Here is a 19,041-nt window from a genome sequence, read left to right as displayed (position 1 = left end):
GGCAACTAAAATAGATCCTTCTGATGCTTGCTTCACTTCAGTCGCAATGCACCACATTACAAAACTGTTGGATATGTGCATACCTGAGTGGAGCTGAATTATCTGAACAGTAAATTGTTAGCAATAACAATTGTATATTTAATTTTTGTGCTTCATGTGAGTCTTTTTATTTATAATGTCTTATGTATTCCTCTGAACAGCACTTTGGTCAACATTGGTTGATTGGATTGAAAAGTTCCCAGGTATCATTTGTGCTGTCATGTTATAAAAAGGCATCTGCCCTTTTAAGTAATGTACGGTATATCTTATGTTGGATTAAAATTGCCCATTCCACTCCTGAAGCTACTGACTGCAATGCTTCTGTCTGTGACTGTCACTTAATGGATTGATGAACATGGAGACATTGAAATCCCTCTCATGTGTCATGTCAATCTTAATCACTGCATCTTAAACTATCTTAATTTCTTAAAAAAAGGGATTCCCAGTAGAGGTTCAAATATTTGATGCATCTCAACCTATGAAAGCTGTTCTGGTATCTCCTTGTGACTCGGACAACTGTCAGACAGTTGATGCTGGGGTATTATTTACCAGAGTAAATGCATGTAAGTCATATTATCTGTGGCTGCGGAAACAGTGGGTTTATTTAAATCTCCATTTTCCAGTTACATCCATGAATAATCTTCATACAACATGATTACCAACCTTCTTTAATTTATTCACTCTAGAATTGCTCATTTGTTTTGAGTCATGTCTTGATTAATATAAGAAAATACATTCCTTAAGAGAGATTGGGTTCAAGGAAATAAAAAATGGGGTTTGTTGCCATATCCTGTTTATTTTTCTTGAAATTGAGAATTTTATTTTGTTGAGGAGACTTTTGATATCACTGCTCTTCAGGTGACAGTCTTAGATGAGACTGAATTATTATTCAACACTCTAAGGACTATACCCTAATTTCAGGCGTTCCACTCAGCAGGATTACAGGCTGAATTTGGAAACCGTTTGACACAACATTAACAACTTCTTTCTGCCTTTTGTCTCTTTCAGGTACATCACCCAGCGGGGTCATAAATTAGAGATTGGTGCTCCTCGACCTCCTGCCACCGTCACCAATGCTGTGTCGTGGCGATCCGAGGGCATCAAGTACAGGAAGAATGAAGTTTTCATGGATGTCATTGAGTCAGTAAATCTACTGGTGAGGACAATATTTGCTTTGTCAGCATCATATCTTAGAAAAAATATTCTCAAAGTCAAAATACACTCGCCAAAGAGACGGAAAGAGTTACATCCCAGATGTTTATTTTGTAATATGTGCATCACCTCTTCTCATCCTATTCATGATGTTCACTTAAAAAATAGTACTTAACAATACAATAAAATACTGTATAAAATACTATTCTAATTCTATATAAGACTCTATGTGATGTATGATTATTAAAGTTTAAGTATTAAGTATACAATTTTTACACAATTTAAAGGCCAACACTTATCACAAACTCTTAAGTTCTTAAATTCTCACTCCTATTCATATTGACTCAGTTCCAAACCCTTAATCCATCATAATCCATTTATATCAATCATTTAAAAGGGTGGATTTTTAAAAAAAAGTCAAAGTCCTTGTGGAAAAGTGGGTGTGTCAGCGCTGAAACTGTCTTTGTCAAACCCTGGCATGTGTTCACTCCAACCCACAGTCTCTTTCCTTGAATTGAATTAGAAAGGAAACTAATGTCTAATATCAACAACCCTCCATTCTTTTTCAGTAAAACACTGCGTAGTGTTTGTGTTTCTCCATTATGTGCAGTGAGCAGTGTTTTAAAAAAGGTCTGTTATTTAGTCAGAATGAATCCTCAACAAGTGATATGACAATACAAAATGTTTATCTTTTGATGTGATCTCTGCCTATTTATAGTGTTGTAAATACTGTAAAATGTTTTGACCTTGTCCTTAAGCATAATTTGAAGGTAGACTACCAAAGTAATAATTTGGTGTTAAAGTAGACATTATTAGCCTCTATTAAATATAGCCTATATTAAATGTTTTAATAATAATATTGACACATAATGTAATAAGATGAGTTATTTTTATTCTTCAAGTTCTTCTCTCTATAGTTGTTGTATTGATCTCTTCCTTTGACCTATATTGTAAGCTATTCTACACACAAGCTAACAGCCATTGGTAAGTGTGCTGATGTGATGTCTACTGCTGCTAAAGAAACACAACATATTTACACACGCTGGTGTCTTTTAAACTCAAAGGAAGAGAAATGACTTTCCTCTGAAATATATTGTCCTCGAAGCAGCACCTCCAGGTCAACTCAACACAGAGTTGCAGGTTTTTATGAGTCAAAGGGAAACTGATGAGGTTTATGTATGAGAGCTGCAGCTGCCACTTCCTTTCACAGGGACTTTAAAAAACATGTTTTTAGAAGTTCCTTATCCTCTTTCACATCAGCAGCTTGCTTACATTTCTCACGCAGCATGTTGGGAGCTTTTCAGTATCGTCCCTCCGTACACAGTTCACATTTGAACAGTATATTGTAACATTTAAGCAAATGTACTTTAAGGTGAACTTGGAGACTTTACTGTAAAGCGTGTAGCATAGCCAGTAAATATTTTAAAGTGATCCCAGTGCTGTTCTCCAGGCATGTATTCACACCTCTTCTGGGTTTTTTCCCCTCTTCTATCTATAGGTGAACGCCAATGGCAGCGTCCTGCGGAGTGAAATAGTGGGCACTATCAAGCTCAAAGTGGTCCTGTCGGGGATGCCTGAACTCAGACTGGGCCTCAATGACAAAGTGCTGTTTGAAATAACAGGCAGTAAGTAACAGTGAGTCATGCTCAGCATCAGTCATGTCTTAAATATTTAAAAGAATTATGTAAAAGCAATAGAGTCACGGGGAAAGTGAAGTTGTCTTGAACCACATTTGACATATGAGTTAGGATAAACTGGTCAAATTAGTGTGGATAATGTAAAGTACTGTTCTACTAAGTTCTATCTATTTTCCATGTACCCACTGATAACTGCTGACGTACCAACTAGGGTATTTGTAATCAATGACTGAGTTTTCCCACCAATAGCTGGTTGCTCTGGTCCGAATCAGTTGATGAGTTTGTGAACTTTTAGGGTTTTCTTCTTGGTAATGCATCTTTTCAAACTGGAATATTCCAAGCAAACCAACCGGGGACGACCAAGTTTACTCTGCTTATTGGTCAGATGTGTCTGGCGCGGGAGCAAGAAAGTAAATACAGGAAGAAGGTCCTGTGTTCTGGACTAGCGCATATTTCTGTGAGAGAAACACCCTATGCAGTTCTCCGGCTAGCTGCCGCAACTTGCACGCAAATTGCTAAAATTTGCGTTCTCTGCCGCGTTGCAGAATGCAAAACACACCTGGCTACAGGAGCTGTTGAGCTCAAATAGGATTTGGATCAAATCACATTCCAACCACAAACGAACCGAAGTGTAAAGGAGCTTGTTTGTGACTGGGTTAGGTTATTTTGGTCCTCATCCGAGCGCAATGCTGTGTTCACACCTGCCCAAACAAACCGCACCATGGGTAAACACTCCAGGGTTCATTTCAACTGGACTAAACAGGGAATGTGTGAGAATGCCCCTAGGTAATGCAAAGCACGCAACTGTTAAGTTTGACAACATCATTTTGATGCTTCTTGGAAAATGCTATATTTTATAGTTAAAGTGTAGTGGTGCAGTTGCGTACGGCATCAGGCAGGGGTCATAAGTCTAACTGAAAGGGAAGACAGATAATGAGATGCATTACCCGTCTTCCCCTTCAGTTAGACTTTATAAATTGGTATCGGTACACTTTATTTCACATCCTGAGCTGACAAAACGGACTATTAATAAGAGATGTGAGAGAAATATTTGTTAGAATTTCTTTATCTAAAGCTTTTACAGTTTTGATAGAAAACCTCTAAACTGTCAACAAGGAAGTGTTATTGTATTTTGAATTAAAATAGTTCACCCTAATTATAAATTTGCTTAAAAAGATCTGCTGGAATAATACTTAAATTCCAAAATATATTTGTAAATATGGAAACTACTTGATGGATGTGCACTTGCCTTGAACTCACCCTCACACTTCCACCTTCACCTCCTCTTTCTGTCTAAACCCCTCACTCCTGCAAATCTCACACTCGGCTTAGCTTTCATCCTTCCTCATCTTCCTTTCCCTCTCCTCCTACTACCCCAATTTTCCCAATAACATCTCCCACTGCTAGATCTCCCCTTGTCTATTCCTGCAACCTCTCCCCCTTCTCCCTCTCATCTCCCTCTTATCCTTCTTCTCCTTTGCCTACATTTCTTCCCCCCTACCGCTCCTTACTGAAGGGGAAATGCTTCATTACTGTCTAGCCTCTTTGCCTCTTTGCCTCTGAGTTAATCCTCACCCCAGGCTACAGCCCTGCAGATGAAAGGTGAGGGTTTGTGTGCCCACAATCCCCCTGCTGTGTTTTGCAGACTGGGAAATAACATATACTCAAAAAAAAAGATGATCAGAAATAATGATCAAACAAACACGCTGACAGATACAGCAAAACACACACACACACACACACACACACACACACACACACACACACACACACACACACACACACACACACACACACACACACACACACACACACACACACACACACACAAACATGCTGGATGTTTATACAAATATTAAAATGTTTCGCCCTCTCATCATCAACAGTTTCACTCTTTTACATATCATTTTACAGTCATTTGGTGTTGTTTGCCTGCTCTGCACATTTTATCACAGCTGGATGCAGCCAGAATAAAGAAAGTATAAGTCATTTAACACTGCCCTCTGCTGGGGGAGGTCCATAATTGTCCCTACAGGGAACATAGAGAACATTTTTGTTACAATTTTAGTGTTTTCTAATTTTAAACTCGTGCAGTGTTGGTCCACAAAAAGCCATTTTTTGGACCAACACTGTGAGCTTTGATCTAAAATACCCGATCATTTGTAACACTTGAGTTTCTAAACCTGCTCATATACCCCTAAGATTAGTCACAATTACTTATCAGAGATGACATTTTCATCACAAAAAAAACATCTAACATCAACCATCAACAACTAATTTGGGATGGAATGCACATAAAAAAAGTAATAGGCTACTAGGTCTTATGGTATGTTTTGGTAAAAGTATGCCCATTTAATAGAATTGTAAACATGTGCTGCATTAAGAAGCACTCTTTTACATCACTTGTACATTTGCCAGCATCCCATGAAATACAAATTCAGTAATATGAATTCTGATTATTTCTAATAGCTCACACTAATGACAACACTACTGCACATGCTTTCATGTAAGTTCTGATTACTGTATATTACTGGACTGTATATGTTTCCTATTTTTATGATATTTCAGGTACCACCACCAGATAGTAGCCTAAAGTACAATGTTTATAACTTATCACCTTTTTTGGTAGCTAACACATTTCACACTGTATGTATTTGACAAATTGGTGGATTTAGGTCGGCTTATAATATGGTAAAAGCATTTTCCAAATGCTGTCATAAAACAGTTCCCTGTGTTCCCTGCATTTCTCTCTTGTTTTTTTTTCTGAGCAACAGCAGACAGAAAACAGATTAGGTTCCTTCCGTCTGCTACTGTGTATTAAAAGCACAGAAACTGGTGAGAGCAGCCTTAAAGGTGAACCATAGGAGACACTGCTGCATCTTCAATCCCCCACCTGACATGTACACAAACATACACATGCACAGACACGCAACTGCTTCTGGCCCCTGAGGTCCTAGCAGTGACAAAGAGTGTCCCATATGACCTTTCTTTTCTGTATTTTTGATAATGCTGCGTGTGTGCGTGCGTGCGTGCGTGCGTGCGTATGTGCGTGCGTGCGTGTGTGTGTGTGTGTGTGTGTGTGTGTGTGTGTTTGTTACTGGCATAAAAACGAACAGAAATGTGGAGACTGAGAGCGACAGAAACCATTCAAAAGGGCTGCCCTGTCTTCCTTGTCCAGGAGTGTTGTGCTCTCTCTAGATCAGCTAGTCCCTTCTCAGGCAAATGTCACACACTCTCTCACTCACACACACATACACACACACACACACACACATACAGACCAAAGCAAAATCAATTGAGAAACAAGCAAGTAGCAGGCAAAAATGCATAAACCAGTGCACGTACAGGCACTCAAGAGAGAGAACAATGAACAAGGAAGCTGCATACACAAATACACAAAAGTACACACACACAAGTACACACATACACACAGACACCATCTCTCTGTCAGTGCTGGTCCAGGGTTGCATTCAGAGCAGGTGAGGCAGGCGTTAAGCTGACTGTTGAATGGGGGATTTGGTTGAAGGCCCATAGGCCCACAGTCATTACAGCAGTTTTCCGCCACTCAGCACCCTCCATTAACCACAGAGGAGGAGAACATCAGGCTTTCTCCAGCAGATTAAAGATGCCACCATTAAGGAGGTTGCTCTTTTTACTGCCTATTGCAGCAGCACTGCACTCTTGCTCCACCCTTGAGAGGAATTGTCTGGAAAAGTCTAATTTTGTTCACAGAGAAAATGATCTAGCTGACACAGTCTGCTGATTGTTGTCTATAGCAGCCTCTATAGTACCCCTGTAGACTTTTAGAAATGTAGGTTAGAGAAAGGGTAGAGGGCTGCTTAATTGGCCACTAACTATACTCTGGTAACTGTTAGTGCAAAGATTTTTAAAGTCTAAGACTGTGGGCCTAATGATGACTATCGTAACATTATTATGTTATTTGGTCCCATATTCATTCAATAATTGAACCAAGATAGCCTAATATGTCTGTTTGACATAACCTCAGATTACACCAAATACATTAAAAAGGTTTGTCCCGAGGCATTTATTTGTTTCTGACTCTGGCAAAGGGGGAAAACAGTAAAATTCCCTATAATTACTGTGTCTCTGAAATATCTCCTTAATAAAACCACACATATTTTTGGCTATAATCTTTTGATAACTATTAATATTACTAATGATAACTAATGTAATATTTTTCACTTCATTTCACTGAAGAGGCCCACCTCCTACTTTGAAAACTGTCTTGATTAGTTGATTGATAGAAAATTACTTTACAAACAATGTTAATAATCAATAAATAATGTCTTGTTTATCCAGCCAAAATGGCAGACATTCAAACGTGAGTATTAATTGCATTTCACAGTACTTTTCATCAATAAACTAAGGTATAATATCTCCCCCTGTGGCTCTCTCTGTCTGGCAGGTTTTAAACACCTCAGCTGATAAATGGTTGTGTACTTAAGCAGTCCGATTATTAATGATATAGTGGGGCATCTCCCACTGGCATGAAGACTTCCTTGTAGGTGTATGTCCCGAAATAAGACAATAATAAAAGGCAGTAGGCGGATTCATTTCACAGGCAGTAAATCAGAAACCTCTGCCAAGAAAATATAGCATTTGCTTTGTTGTCAGAGTAATGAAAAACGCCTCTTACAGGCAGACAGATATGTGTTTTTGTCAGAAGTGTTTTTTTCTGGCTGGCTGGCTGGCTGGCTGGCTGGCTGGCTGGCTGGCTGGCTGGCTGGCTGGTGTGTGTGTGTGTGTGTGTGTGTGTGTGTGTGTGTGTGTGTGTGTGTGTGTGTGTGTGTGTGTGTGTGTGTGTGTGTGTGTGTGTGTGTGTGTGTGTGTGTGTGTGTGTGTGTGTGTGTGTGTGTGTGTGTGTGTGTGTGTGTGTGTGTGTGTGTGTGTGTGTGTGTGTGTGTGTGTGTGTGTGTGTGTGTGTGTGTGTGTGTGTGTGTGTGTGTATCAGCGGGGGAGAAGATGATGGCAGCAGGTAGGAATCAGTGTTTGCTTCGTGTGTAGCAGCTAAATAACTGTTCAGTGGGGGACAAGAAGAATGAAATTGGTGGCACACTGAGTGTACAGTTTGCATGTGTGGGAGTGTGAGTATGAGACTGAGTGAATGATTGTAAGTCATCATTACCTTGACCTTGATTTCCTCAAGGCTGAGTGAAAGGCTCTTAATGTTATTGTGTATTTCTGTGTGTGTCTTGTTGTGTGTCTTGTTGTGTGTGTGTGTGTGTGTGTGTGTCAGGAGAGAAGAGTAAGACAGTGGAGCTGGAAGATGTGAAGTTTCATCAGTGTGTCCGTCTGTCACGCTTCGAGAACGACCGTACCATCTCTTTTATCCCCCCTGATGGGGACAGCGAACTCATGTCGTACCGCCTCAACACTACAGTGAGTAGGACACACACACACACACTACCTGCATACCAGTAACACCAAGAGCACACTTATTTGTCTCACAGTAAGGTGTGTACACATATACCCTCACAACCTACAAAGTTCAAAATGTCCTCATCTTTCTCATACAGAACACATTATATATTTTATGCTGTAATAATTGTATAGACCAATATTGGCTTATCACAGATAGATGTTGGCAAATGTGTAAATATAAATTCAATTCAATTCAATTCAATTTTATTTATAGTGCCAAATCATAAAAAAAGTTATCTCAGGACACTTTACAGACTAGGTATAGACCACACTCTATGACTTATTTATGATTTACATAGACCCAACAATTCCCCTGTAGAGTACGGTGGCAACGAAAACCTTCCCTATAACAGTCAGGAACGTCAGACAGACCCATCTGTCTTGACCGGTTGGGGAGGAAGAAAAGGAGAGAGAAAGAGAGAAAAGACAGACAGATGGACAGAGAGAGACAAAGACAGACACAAAGACAGAGTCAGACACACTTCCAGTAACTATAATAATATCTAAAGTAATGTGAATATGACTTATATGTTATGGCAGTTAATACAGCAGAATAGTTGAAACAAGCACAGCTAAGGTTATAGATTATAATAGCAGCAGGAAGCGTCATGCAGGACCATGGCAGCAGGCACCACCATGATCAGCAGAGACCTGCGAGACGACAAAGCACAAACAACTCCGTGGAAGAAGTTGAATTAGTAACATGCATTGATGAGACATGAATGACACAGACAGAGAGGAGAGAAGCTCAGAGTATCAGGAACAGGATTATCCCCCGGCAGACTAGGCCTATAGCAGCATAATTAAGCAGAACAAAATCAGCTTAAATGTTTTATATGATCTATTTTCGACCCTAAGTTTTCATATTTTATGTTTAAAATTTAAGCTGTTTAAAATGTATCGTTTACTGATAAAGTTTATTATTCAACTGCAAAATATCTTGCCTCAGTAAATATCATTATCATTATGATCAATATTAATCAAGTGTCTTTCAAGATAGTTTGTCTGCTACGCCACATGTTGCCACCCATCCTGTCCAGTGACACAGAGGATACTTGAAGTGGGCTGCTGAGCCTGAAATCCATGTGAACTGCGAGCCGCCTGAGCAGTTATTGTCTCCCTTGTGCAAACACAATCTCTCTTTCTCCTGTCTGCTGTGTCACGCAGGTGATGTGTGTTGTAGTGATGCACTCCAGGTCTGCGCTTGCTCCTCTGACCTTGTCCACTCTCCCTCTCTTTCTCTCTCTCTCTGACAGGTGAAGCCTCTCATATGGATCGAGAGCGTGATTGAGAAGTTCTCTCACAGCCGCGTGGAGATCAAGGTGAAGGTGAGGATGAGTGACACACACACACGCACACACACAGAGGACCACAACCTTACACACTCATCTCACTGACTGTTCCCTTCCCTGAAACTTATTTAGTATTTATGACACTACTATACTTCCCAGGTGATTTTCCTCTTAACGTCTGTGTGAGGCATTGACGGCCATACAGACAATAACAAGCTGCAGTGCGCATAATCATTAAGACCTTGATTTGAATTTGGATGTGCATGCTCATTCCTCTTTATTGTAAAAAGTCCCCGATGACATTTGAACTCTGTCCTCTGTCACCTTCCACAGGCTCGGAGTCAGTTTAAGAGCCGGTCCACTGCCAACAATGTGTCCATTCTGGTGCCCGTGCCCAGTGATGCTGACTCGCCCAAGTTCAAGACCAGCACAGGCAGCGCCAAGTGGATGCCCGAGAAGAGCGTGGTGCAGTGGAACATCAAGTCTTTCCCTGTTAGTGTGGCAGTTTAAAGAACATTTAGTGCAGGATGATGCTGCAGAGCCGTATTTTACTCACAAGCCAATCAGAGCATGAACCTGAAAATGATCATAATATGTCCCCTTTAAAGGCCGAACAGTATGATACAAATTAACTAAGTACATTTACTCAAGCTAACTACTTGACTCAAATATTTCCATTTTCTGCTACTTTATATTCATATTCAACCTCAAATATCGGTGTAGGCAGATATTATACTTTTCAGTCTACATTTATTTGGTAAATATTTTTTTTTTGTCACTTTGCAGATACAGAGTCATAAAAAAATATATAATTAACAAATTAATTATGATGTATTATTACAGCACACTTTACCAGCTGCACATTATTCATAATTTATTCTGAAATGACCTTTCTCTGTCATCATAATGAATACCTTTTAGTATTTTTACTTAAGTAAAATGTTGAATGCTTGACTTTAACTTGTATATGGATATTTATTATTAGTATTTCTAAAATGTATTATTTCTACTTTTACTTAAGTAAAAGGTCTGAGAGCTTTTTCCACCACTGATGATACCTCCCACTTTCAGAAAATGAAGTATTGTATTATAAATAATTAAGTATTTGTATTAGACAGGAGCCATTTATCACATTATGATCATGAGCCTCCCCACACACAAAAAAAAGATAATTTCTTATCCCTCAATTTTATTTTCTGCTTTTCCTTTCCCAACTTTGGTGTCGGCCTCACCAAAGTATGAAAGAAAAGATTAGTTTCACACATTTTAAAAGCTCGTAGAGTATTAATTCAGTCGAGGTTCCTTTTATCTTTCAAGTTCTGATATCTCCTCACTAATTCATTACACCTTCAGCCTGTCAACGAGGGTTAAGAGTTGCCATTACTGGTGATGCATTGTTATCCAGCTGGTGCATGACTCTGCAGCACATTTTTCTCTGTCACTATCAACCTTTGGACAATGGACACTATAAAACTGCATATTCTCACAGGGAACTATACTCAACTTGTAATGTTTCCTTGGAGGTTTGAGGAAACACAGATGAAGCAGTGGCTTCTTTTTGTGATAAGAGACAAAACATAAAACAGACTCACCCACAGTCCAAACAAGCTATTTTATAAATGTGTGAATGTTTCAGAGATTTCTCGTTCATACTTATTTATTACATTATGCAAAAACAATATCATGAATATAATACATTGATATTTCAATGTCAGGATAATAAGGTTTTCCACAACAAACATGTTCAGAATCAGAACAGTTTTAGTTATATTTCCAAGGAGAACGTTTCTGAGCTCTTCTCTCTGGTTTGAAGTGGCCAGGGCTCAGCTGGACAAAGGTGATGTCACATACAACAACATGAAACAATTGATGCAAAAAATGTGATGTGCTTTAGTTGTCAGGCTACTGTCTATTAAATCAGATAAGACTGCACCCACACCTATGATTAGGTTTTTTTTAATCAAGACTTTAACTTTGATTGTTAGTCACTAAACTGTCAAATGTTATAGAGAAATTCGGATTTGAAAACAATGTATTAGGGGCGTTAAAGTCAAGATGGTAACTGACTTGCACCAAGTAAAAACCAAAGTGCAAACTAAACAGACTCAGATGCTCAGAGGACGTGTTACACCATTTCTGGCATGAAGAATGATTAACCTGTATCTTATGTTTATAGCCTAGATATATCTGACAGATGCTAAATCCAATAACTTTATCTGATTCACCTTGATGTGACATGGGAGTTGTCTCACGATGCCACCAATATAAACCTTGTTTTTTCCCCGGACAAAACAACCTTGTATTAATTAGGGTCCTGGGAACAGAACTCACCAAACAAACTTTAACCTGAGGCTTTTGTGAACAACACAACCCTGAATGTTCTCTCTGTTTTACCAGATGCAGCTTCATGGCTTTCTCTCTTTTTGCATAGGGTGGTAAGGAGTACATAATGCGGGCGCATTTTGGGCTACCTAGTGTGGATAGTGACGAGCTGGACGCAAAGAGACCAATCACAGTTAACTTTGAGATCCCTTATTTCACCGTGTCTGGGATTCAGGTTGGACCCTTTATTTACAGCCAATTACACAATATATAATATATACCTGTATGATTCCACCTGAGTATAACAAGCTTAAAGTGCTTCCCATTTTCATTGTGTCACTATCCTGCGAAAGCCATGTATCCCTAATCCTGTATCCCTTTCATGAGCTAAGAAAAGCAGCACACATTTCAGTTTATGAAATGTATTTCAGATAATCTAATGAGTTTTTGATAATGGTTAATTTATCTTTATAATTAAGAGAATTTTCTAGCCCATTCTCATTCCCAGGGCGTCAAATACCAACGTTTTGTCACGGACCTCTGCATTTGATACAGATGCACAAGGCACCCTTAGCATGAGTATGATACTCACTGTGCTTTAAACTATAAACCCATCCATGGCAATATTAGACCCTCCAGAAGTAAGAGCGACAAAGTCTGTATAGGGAGGACGTCGGGTTGGAGGATGGGTCAAACATCCATAGGGCTTACACCCAGGAGGCCGCAGTTTATATCCCATTCATGTCCCATGTGCGTTAGTCCTTTATTTTGTCTGAGAAATTCCACCATTTTCAGAGATACATGGTTTTATATGGACAGAGATGATTTAAATAGGCTGCCATGAACACACTGAAGCATAAAGACCATACAGTTGATGTTGGAGTGTGTTTGTTTGTAAATTAGTGAAATAACTATAATAACTATATATTTAACCTGTGTGTTCCCTAGGTGCGTTACCTTAAGATCATAGAGAAGAGTGGTTACCAGGCATTACCATGGGTGCGCTATATCACGCAAAGTGGAGGTGAGAACAAACACAATGAAATACCGTATACTCAAACATCCATATACTCACATACACATTACAGATTCAGGTACCTGAACTCTTTTTTTCCCAAATCTAGGTTTTTTTTATGTATACATGAGGTCAGGGATTGTGGCGCTAAGAGTTTAACACTCAGAAACTCTGGGTGACTCTGAGTCACCCAAAAATCAATATCAGTTTAAGTGTATGCTATATGTAGAATGTTTTCAGCACTTTACTTTGCCGTCAGACAGCTCTTTCCTTTGGCACTACATTTTCTTGACATGTTTTTACGCATAAGAGCAACTGTGCTGCACACTGTATTACGCCACTGATCAGCTATTTGTCAGACTTTACGCGGTTTATGGAATAAACATACACAAGAAAATTGAAATGGATGATTTATAACAGCGATGACAAAATCCTGTTCAGTATGGAGAGAAGACGATCCTTGTGGATGAGGAAAAACTTTTGCAGAGGGAGACTGAACAGCCGAAAGAGACTGAGAAGTACCTCATACAAGGCCACTTTAATATAGCCAAACTATCCCTTTAGATTGAATGTTAATAACGAGTATCGAGTGTCCCCCAATCCCAAGTTTTGCTGTATCGCTTTTTCTGTATCATGGGTAAGTATGAGTATGTTCCCAGTGAAATGTAAGTAAGAGTGGGTTTATAGACTAAAATGTCATGTATTTTCCTGTGAAATGGAATATTTGAGCGCTCTACAGTTACAAAAGAGATTTTAATCAAGTCCTTCACATTTGATTGGACCATGGAAAACTGGGCAGGATCAGCGTTTAGTGCAATATGGAGCCACAGAGGACTGTTTGCTTCTCACACCTCCCTCAACTGATGTTAAAAAAAAGAGGAGGACAAGTGAGATATGAATGAATGAGACCTCAGCCACATTGTTTTGGAAATAAAAACAAAGATTTTGCCCACTTATATCCAAACACCCATCTCTTCCTATCCCCATTATTGCTCTTTTAGCTACTACAACTCAGAAACGATGAAGGCTGGTCTTTGAAAATCAAAGAGAAAATGGGAAAGGAAGAGATAAGACAGGGATTTTGATGTAAAAATACTCTGATATTGGTTTTATGACAAATATTTGGCATGTGACAAGAGATAAATGAACAGTCAACACAGGGACACAGGGAACCTGGGTCTTTATAAAACAGGACGGTTTCAAGTCCTAATCCATTAGCAAATCATAAGTTACCCCGAGGTTAAATATAATGTTTTCTTTGCAAGAGCAGTGACAGGATAAGTCTTTCTGCATCACTATTCAGTGTGTGCCCTAGGAGTGAACCCAGCTGTATAACATCCATCATATCCATTACCTGGTTCTATCACCATGAGCCATGACCTCAGGGGCTTAAAATGACACCACACAGGATGCCAAGGATAGCAACTTTACAAGACTGCTAGCCTGTGGCGTAAAATTCTCTCTTTCTACGTTTTTCCAAATGTATAAAGGGCTACTGTAAAGCTGAGAGAATGCAGTTAAGTTTGTTTAGTGAAGCTGGCACCTGGGATCTGTAGATTGAGTCACTGCCCTGGAAATGAATCGTTCTTCATCTGTCAAACCCAAGTGTGACACCAAGAGATGTTTCAGTGTTTGTGATCTTTGAACTTTAATCAGCCCCCACTAACTTGAGATTTTACCTGAAAAACATGTTGAAATACGTATGCTGAAGAAGCTATTTCTCTACCTCAAACACATGCTTAATTTGCTGACAGATCACATGAACACATATTTCCACATCAAAGCTACTTCAGTATGTTGATGAGACGGCAGCAAAATTATCCTGATTAGCTCCCTAGTTTCAATGGGGGAAGAATGGTAATGATATGGAGATGGAAGCCCAATACCTCCACTGGACCACTGCCAGATAAGTTAAGTTTCATACCTGCCATACGGCCGAGAAATGAACCTGAGTCTATAACATCTATCATAGCCATTACCTGGATGTGTCAGGTACGAGTCGGGGCTGCCGGAGGTTGAATGATGCCACAAAGTGCCAGGAAGCTCCCTGGGTGGCACTCAGCGAATGCCAAGGTTACTATCGCCTTGCTGTAAGATTAGCAAGGAAGAGGGAGAGAGAGAGACACACACACACACACACACACACACACACACACACACACACACACACAGACAGACAGACAGACAGACAGACACACAGACAGACAGACAGACAGACAGACACACACACACAGACAGACAGACACACAGACAGACAGACAGACAGGAATAGAAAAGAGGAGGAGGACAAGAGATCAGTGAGAGTGAGAGAAAGAAGAGTGATGAAGTTGGGGGGACTGGAGAGAATGCTATCACCTTTCTCTTATTGTTACCATCAGCAACATTTGGGAGGGAAGGGGAGAGAAGTCGGTGCTGATCGCATTTCACTCAGCACTACATACTGACACACTCACACTGATTAAACAATATCCTGATACTGTAGGCTGACTGTGCTGACTTATTAATGAGTGATGAACACACATTCAGCAGCCATACTGTGCAGCAGTAAGTGACTTCACAGATATCAGACTGTCAGTGGTCAGAATACGATCAGGCAGCATCTAAACTGCAGCTGGATTTTTGATACTGACTGTCAACACTAATGTTGTATGTCCCTCGTGCAAAACTGTGAAATAAGACAACCCAGTCAGTTTGTTTGTGGGCTGCTCATCAGAAAACATGAGATTCAGCAAGCAATGCAGATTCGGCTCCTCTTCTTAAGTCACATGCAGGCTCATTAGAGTATACCAATCTGAGTATCTCCACCCACAGCTTGAGAACATCGTTTGCAAATGTGCGCCATATTTTTCCCATAAGACAATCAGAGCAGACTGGGCTTTTGGAGAGGGTGGGCTCAAATAAACAGGCGATAAAAAAACAGAGCTGAGAGGGTCTATACAGGTATATTCAGACAGGCATTCAGTGCGTTTACATACAATTTAAAAATTGGTTGGTTGGATCAGGAAGCAACAATGCCAAAAACTACAGCAACAGCAGAAGCTTTATAAACTGACTGAGGAAACTACCAAGAAGACCCATATCTGTCGTAATTCTGTCCAAAAGTCCTCCACGTTCTTCACACTTTCCAAGTTGTTGTGATTTTGACCCAGGTAAACTGAAGAAAAAGCCATATTCCGACCAGTTGTATGTATGCATAACCCGGCAGGGTAGGACCATACGGTTACTGCTGTGCATGTAAACGCACTGAATATAAGACAAATATTGGGAGGTGTTTTTTTTTGTACTTAAAACCATGCAAACATGTTGAAACGCCTCAAAAATGACCATAATATGTGGGTATATGGGGTGTACAACACAACATGCCGTTGAGTAAGGCGAGGTTTGAATGAGGTTCTCTTACCCCTGGAGCAATTCCCAGTTCGCTTTCCAAAACCACAAAAACGGAAACACACTACTGCCTAAACTATTGTGCTTTGAAGCAATAATATTTCCCCTAATTGGAACTAAATGTTTCTAATTCAAACCGTAAAAGCCAGTCCCACACCAACAGTCTACGGACATGTGGACAAGGGCAACCACATACTTTTGACTATGTAGTGTTATCTTTTTATTAGACAGTTCTGAATAAACAAAAGCAACATATTTACTCAGTACAGATTTTGCTAATTGAAGATTGGGATACTGCTTATATTCACAATAATAAATGTGATTGTTTTCAGTCTAGTCTGACTGCAGAGAATTAAATGTCTTTTAAAGAAAGGACTGTGTTAAAATTGGTAATGTGATTTAGTAGAATGCCACTTCAGCTAGTATTATTGCAAATCTTGTTTAGGGATTTAATGGGGCTCATATTGGCAGTGATGTGATGTGCAGGAGTGATGAGGGGAAGAAAGCTGTGTTAATGCTCTGCTCTTACATTTCTTGGCAGATTACCAGCTCCGGACAAACTAAAGGGCACAGATGCTGCTAGACGAATGGATATTTTCTCTCCCTCTGTCTGTCTTCCTCTTTCCTCTCCTCTCTCTGGCTCCCGGTCTACAGAGGACAAGCGAGGGAGGACGCATGAAATTGCTCCCCTCCCTGAACCCCCAAAGACATTCTCAGCTCAGACGGGAAAGGCTATTGCATCACCTCTGACCTGTGATTTTTTTTAAGGGCTCCTCAGGACTGCAACAAAGCGTTTTAGTATGTGAATAATGAACTGATAACTTTGTGACACCGTCTAGTTCTGGCAAGCTCTCATCTCCTCACCTTTAATGTGATATCCCGCAAGGTGTATTTAAGAGCACAATTTGGGGGAAAATACATTATTTTTAATCACATTTTCCTCAGAAAGAGAACATTTAAAAATATTAGGAAATATGGAATTTGGAGCATCATCTTTTTTCACTTGTCCACTGAGACACTGTGAAATGTATAACATGCAAATCAAAAGATTAGTGCCAATATACAGTAAGTGTGATGGGTCATTGTCATTTTTTATTTCTCAAAGGGCCATCATTTTGCAGAAGGGGGGGATATTTCTAGATGTACTCCATCAGATTTTATTCTTTATTTTAGAAAAAAGTTGTTACTCCATGCAATATTTTAACCACTACACCACATCTTTCTACGCCTGCCATCATCTTTAACTGTAAGAGATTTTGTTCCTCGTATGTTTTGTCCTTATTAACCACTTTTTGATCCAGTGGACTTTCACTTTGTTGTTAATTAAATTAATCATCCCTCTCCAAGGCATATGTTTTGCCAGAACCTTTATATTATACGTATATTCATTGCCTTAAAATTGCCTATGTATCTTCACCTTTAGCACTGTGAACATAATCCCCAGTGCACTGAAAGTAACACCAGCGACCAGATCAATGATTAATAAGGCACAATATTGTCAGAGGCGTTGGCAGTGTAACAGAATACTGTCAACGCGCTCCTATGGGGCCTGTAACCTTGCACTTGTGCTCAAAATCAGCTTGCAGCTTTGAGGCAGAGACTGAAGATATGAGCACGGTGCAGATCTTTTTTTTTTGTTGTCATATTTCTATCTGTTGTTTATACTGTACTAGTTAGTCCCCTGTGGGAAATGTTTGAAGGACAAAACTGTGGGTTTGAGTAGGGGAGAGGCAAGAGAAAGGTAAAATAACCTGCTGGGATTTCTTTGCAGAATCAGAGAATATTGACAATATGTTAAGGTAATTGTTTTCCATGACTCTTTATTGTTTTTTTATATGTCGACCTCTGCAGGCTCATATACTTCTTCAAAGCAGTTTGTGGTGGCATTCACTCGCTCTGTTGAGCATGCTTTGCACCACATCAGTTCAGCTGCACTGCCAACAGCAAAGAAGAGAGTCCTGTGTCGATTTATTGCATCTCTGCTGTTAAGTGTGAAACCTTCTATTACAATCATTTCATTTCCCAGTGTGGAGACATTTTTCTGACACCAGTGAGGATCCTTAATAAGTCTGTGTTATCTTGTGTATGCATTAATTTATCAACTACTATTTGTCGATAGGAAGCAAAGGGATATATTTGGAAATAAAACATTTTTTGTATCTTGTTTTGGAATACTATTCTTCATTCTGTAGGCGTATGCCTAGTACTTCCCAAACACATGCATTTTCGCTAAAACCGTACTATTTAAAACACTTCTGCTGCTCGACCGAGAAGCTTGCACAGACGCACTACTTTGTTTGATGAAGAAATGTCATAAATAGTAAGGTTAAAATCAAAATGCATGTATTTGGGAAAAACTGAGTATGCGACTGGGTTAATGAATCAGATTATACTGCACAAGTTGTGTGAGTTTGTAAACAAATACAGTATTTTGATTGTTTTTCTATTGTTTGACACGACCCCCTATGACTTCAATGCATCAAGACTTTTATCTGTTTTGGGATTTTCTGTTCACCATGGGGGCATGTGACAAAACAAAGTTTACTTTACATATTCAAGGCAAGATTCACTGAGCAATTATATTGTCATTTTGGAGGAGAAGCATTCCTTTAGGTGGTAAACATGGAAGTTTATGAGCTGACAGAGACTAAACCTACAGCAGATTAATGACTAACTAAAACAGAGCTTTAGCATTGAATATTAGAAATGCCAAAGTAGTATACTGTGATAGAGATAGCACACTTCAGATACTAAA

The 19,041-nt window shown here is 39.5% G+C and overlaps 1 protein-coding gene across 2 annotated transcripts in view; it reads left to right on the top strand.

The window, feature by feature from the left end:
• The window catches only part of ap1m3 (adaptor related protein complex 1 subunit mu 3), a 31,125-nt gene extending 12,715 nt beyond the window's left edge, over positions 1–18,410 (top strand). The window contains exons 5-12 of one of the 2 annotated variants that reach the window (XM_083939797.1): positions 1,048–1,195; positions 2,690–2,816; positions 8,086–8,228; positions 9,527–9,598; positions 9,896–10,054; positions 11,994–12,119; positions 12,833–12,908; positions 16,828–18,410. In XM_083939797.1, the coding sequence (XP_083795923.1) occupies positions 1,048–1,195; positions 2,690–2,816; positions 8,086–8,228; positions 9,527–9,598; positions 9,896–10,054; positions 11,994–12,119; positions 12,833–12,908; positions 16,828–16,850 (874 nt within the window). In that variant the 3' untranslated portion in view covers positions 16,851–18,410. The remainder of the gene's footprint in view (positions 1–1,047; positions 1,196–2,689; positions 2,817–8,085; positions 8,229–9,526; positions 9,599–9,895; positions 10,055–11,993; positions 12,120–12,832; positions 12,909–16,827) is intronic. The other variant, XM_083939798.1, reaches the window with a different exon arrangement.
• The last annotated feature ends 631 nt before the right edge of the window (positions 18,411–19,041 follow it).

Source organism: Echiichthys vipera (assembly GCF_963691815.1).
Source record: "Echiichthys vipera genome assembly, chromosome: 3".
Taxonomy (NCBI): domain Eukaryota; kingdom Metazoa; phylum Chordata; class Actinopteri; order Perciformes; family Trachinidae; genus Echiichthys; species Echiichthys vipera.
The sequence above is the reverse complement of the archived record's forward strand: the minus strand, read 5'-3'. Positions and strand labels throughout refer to the sequence as shown.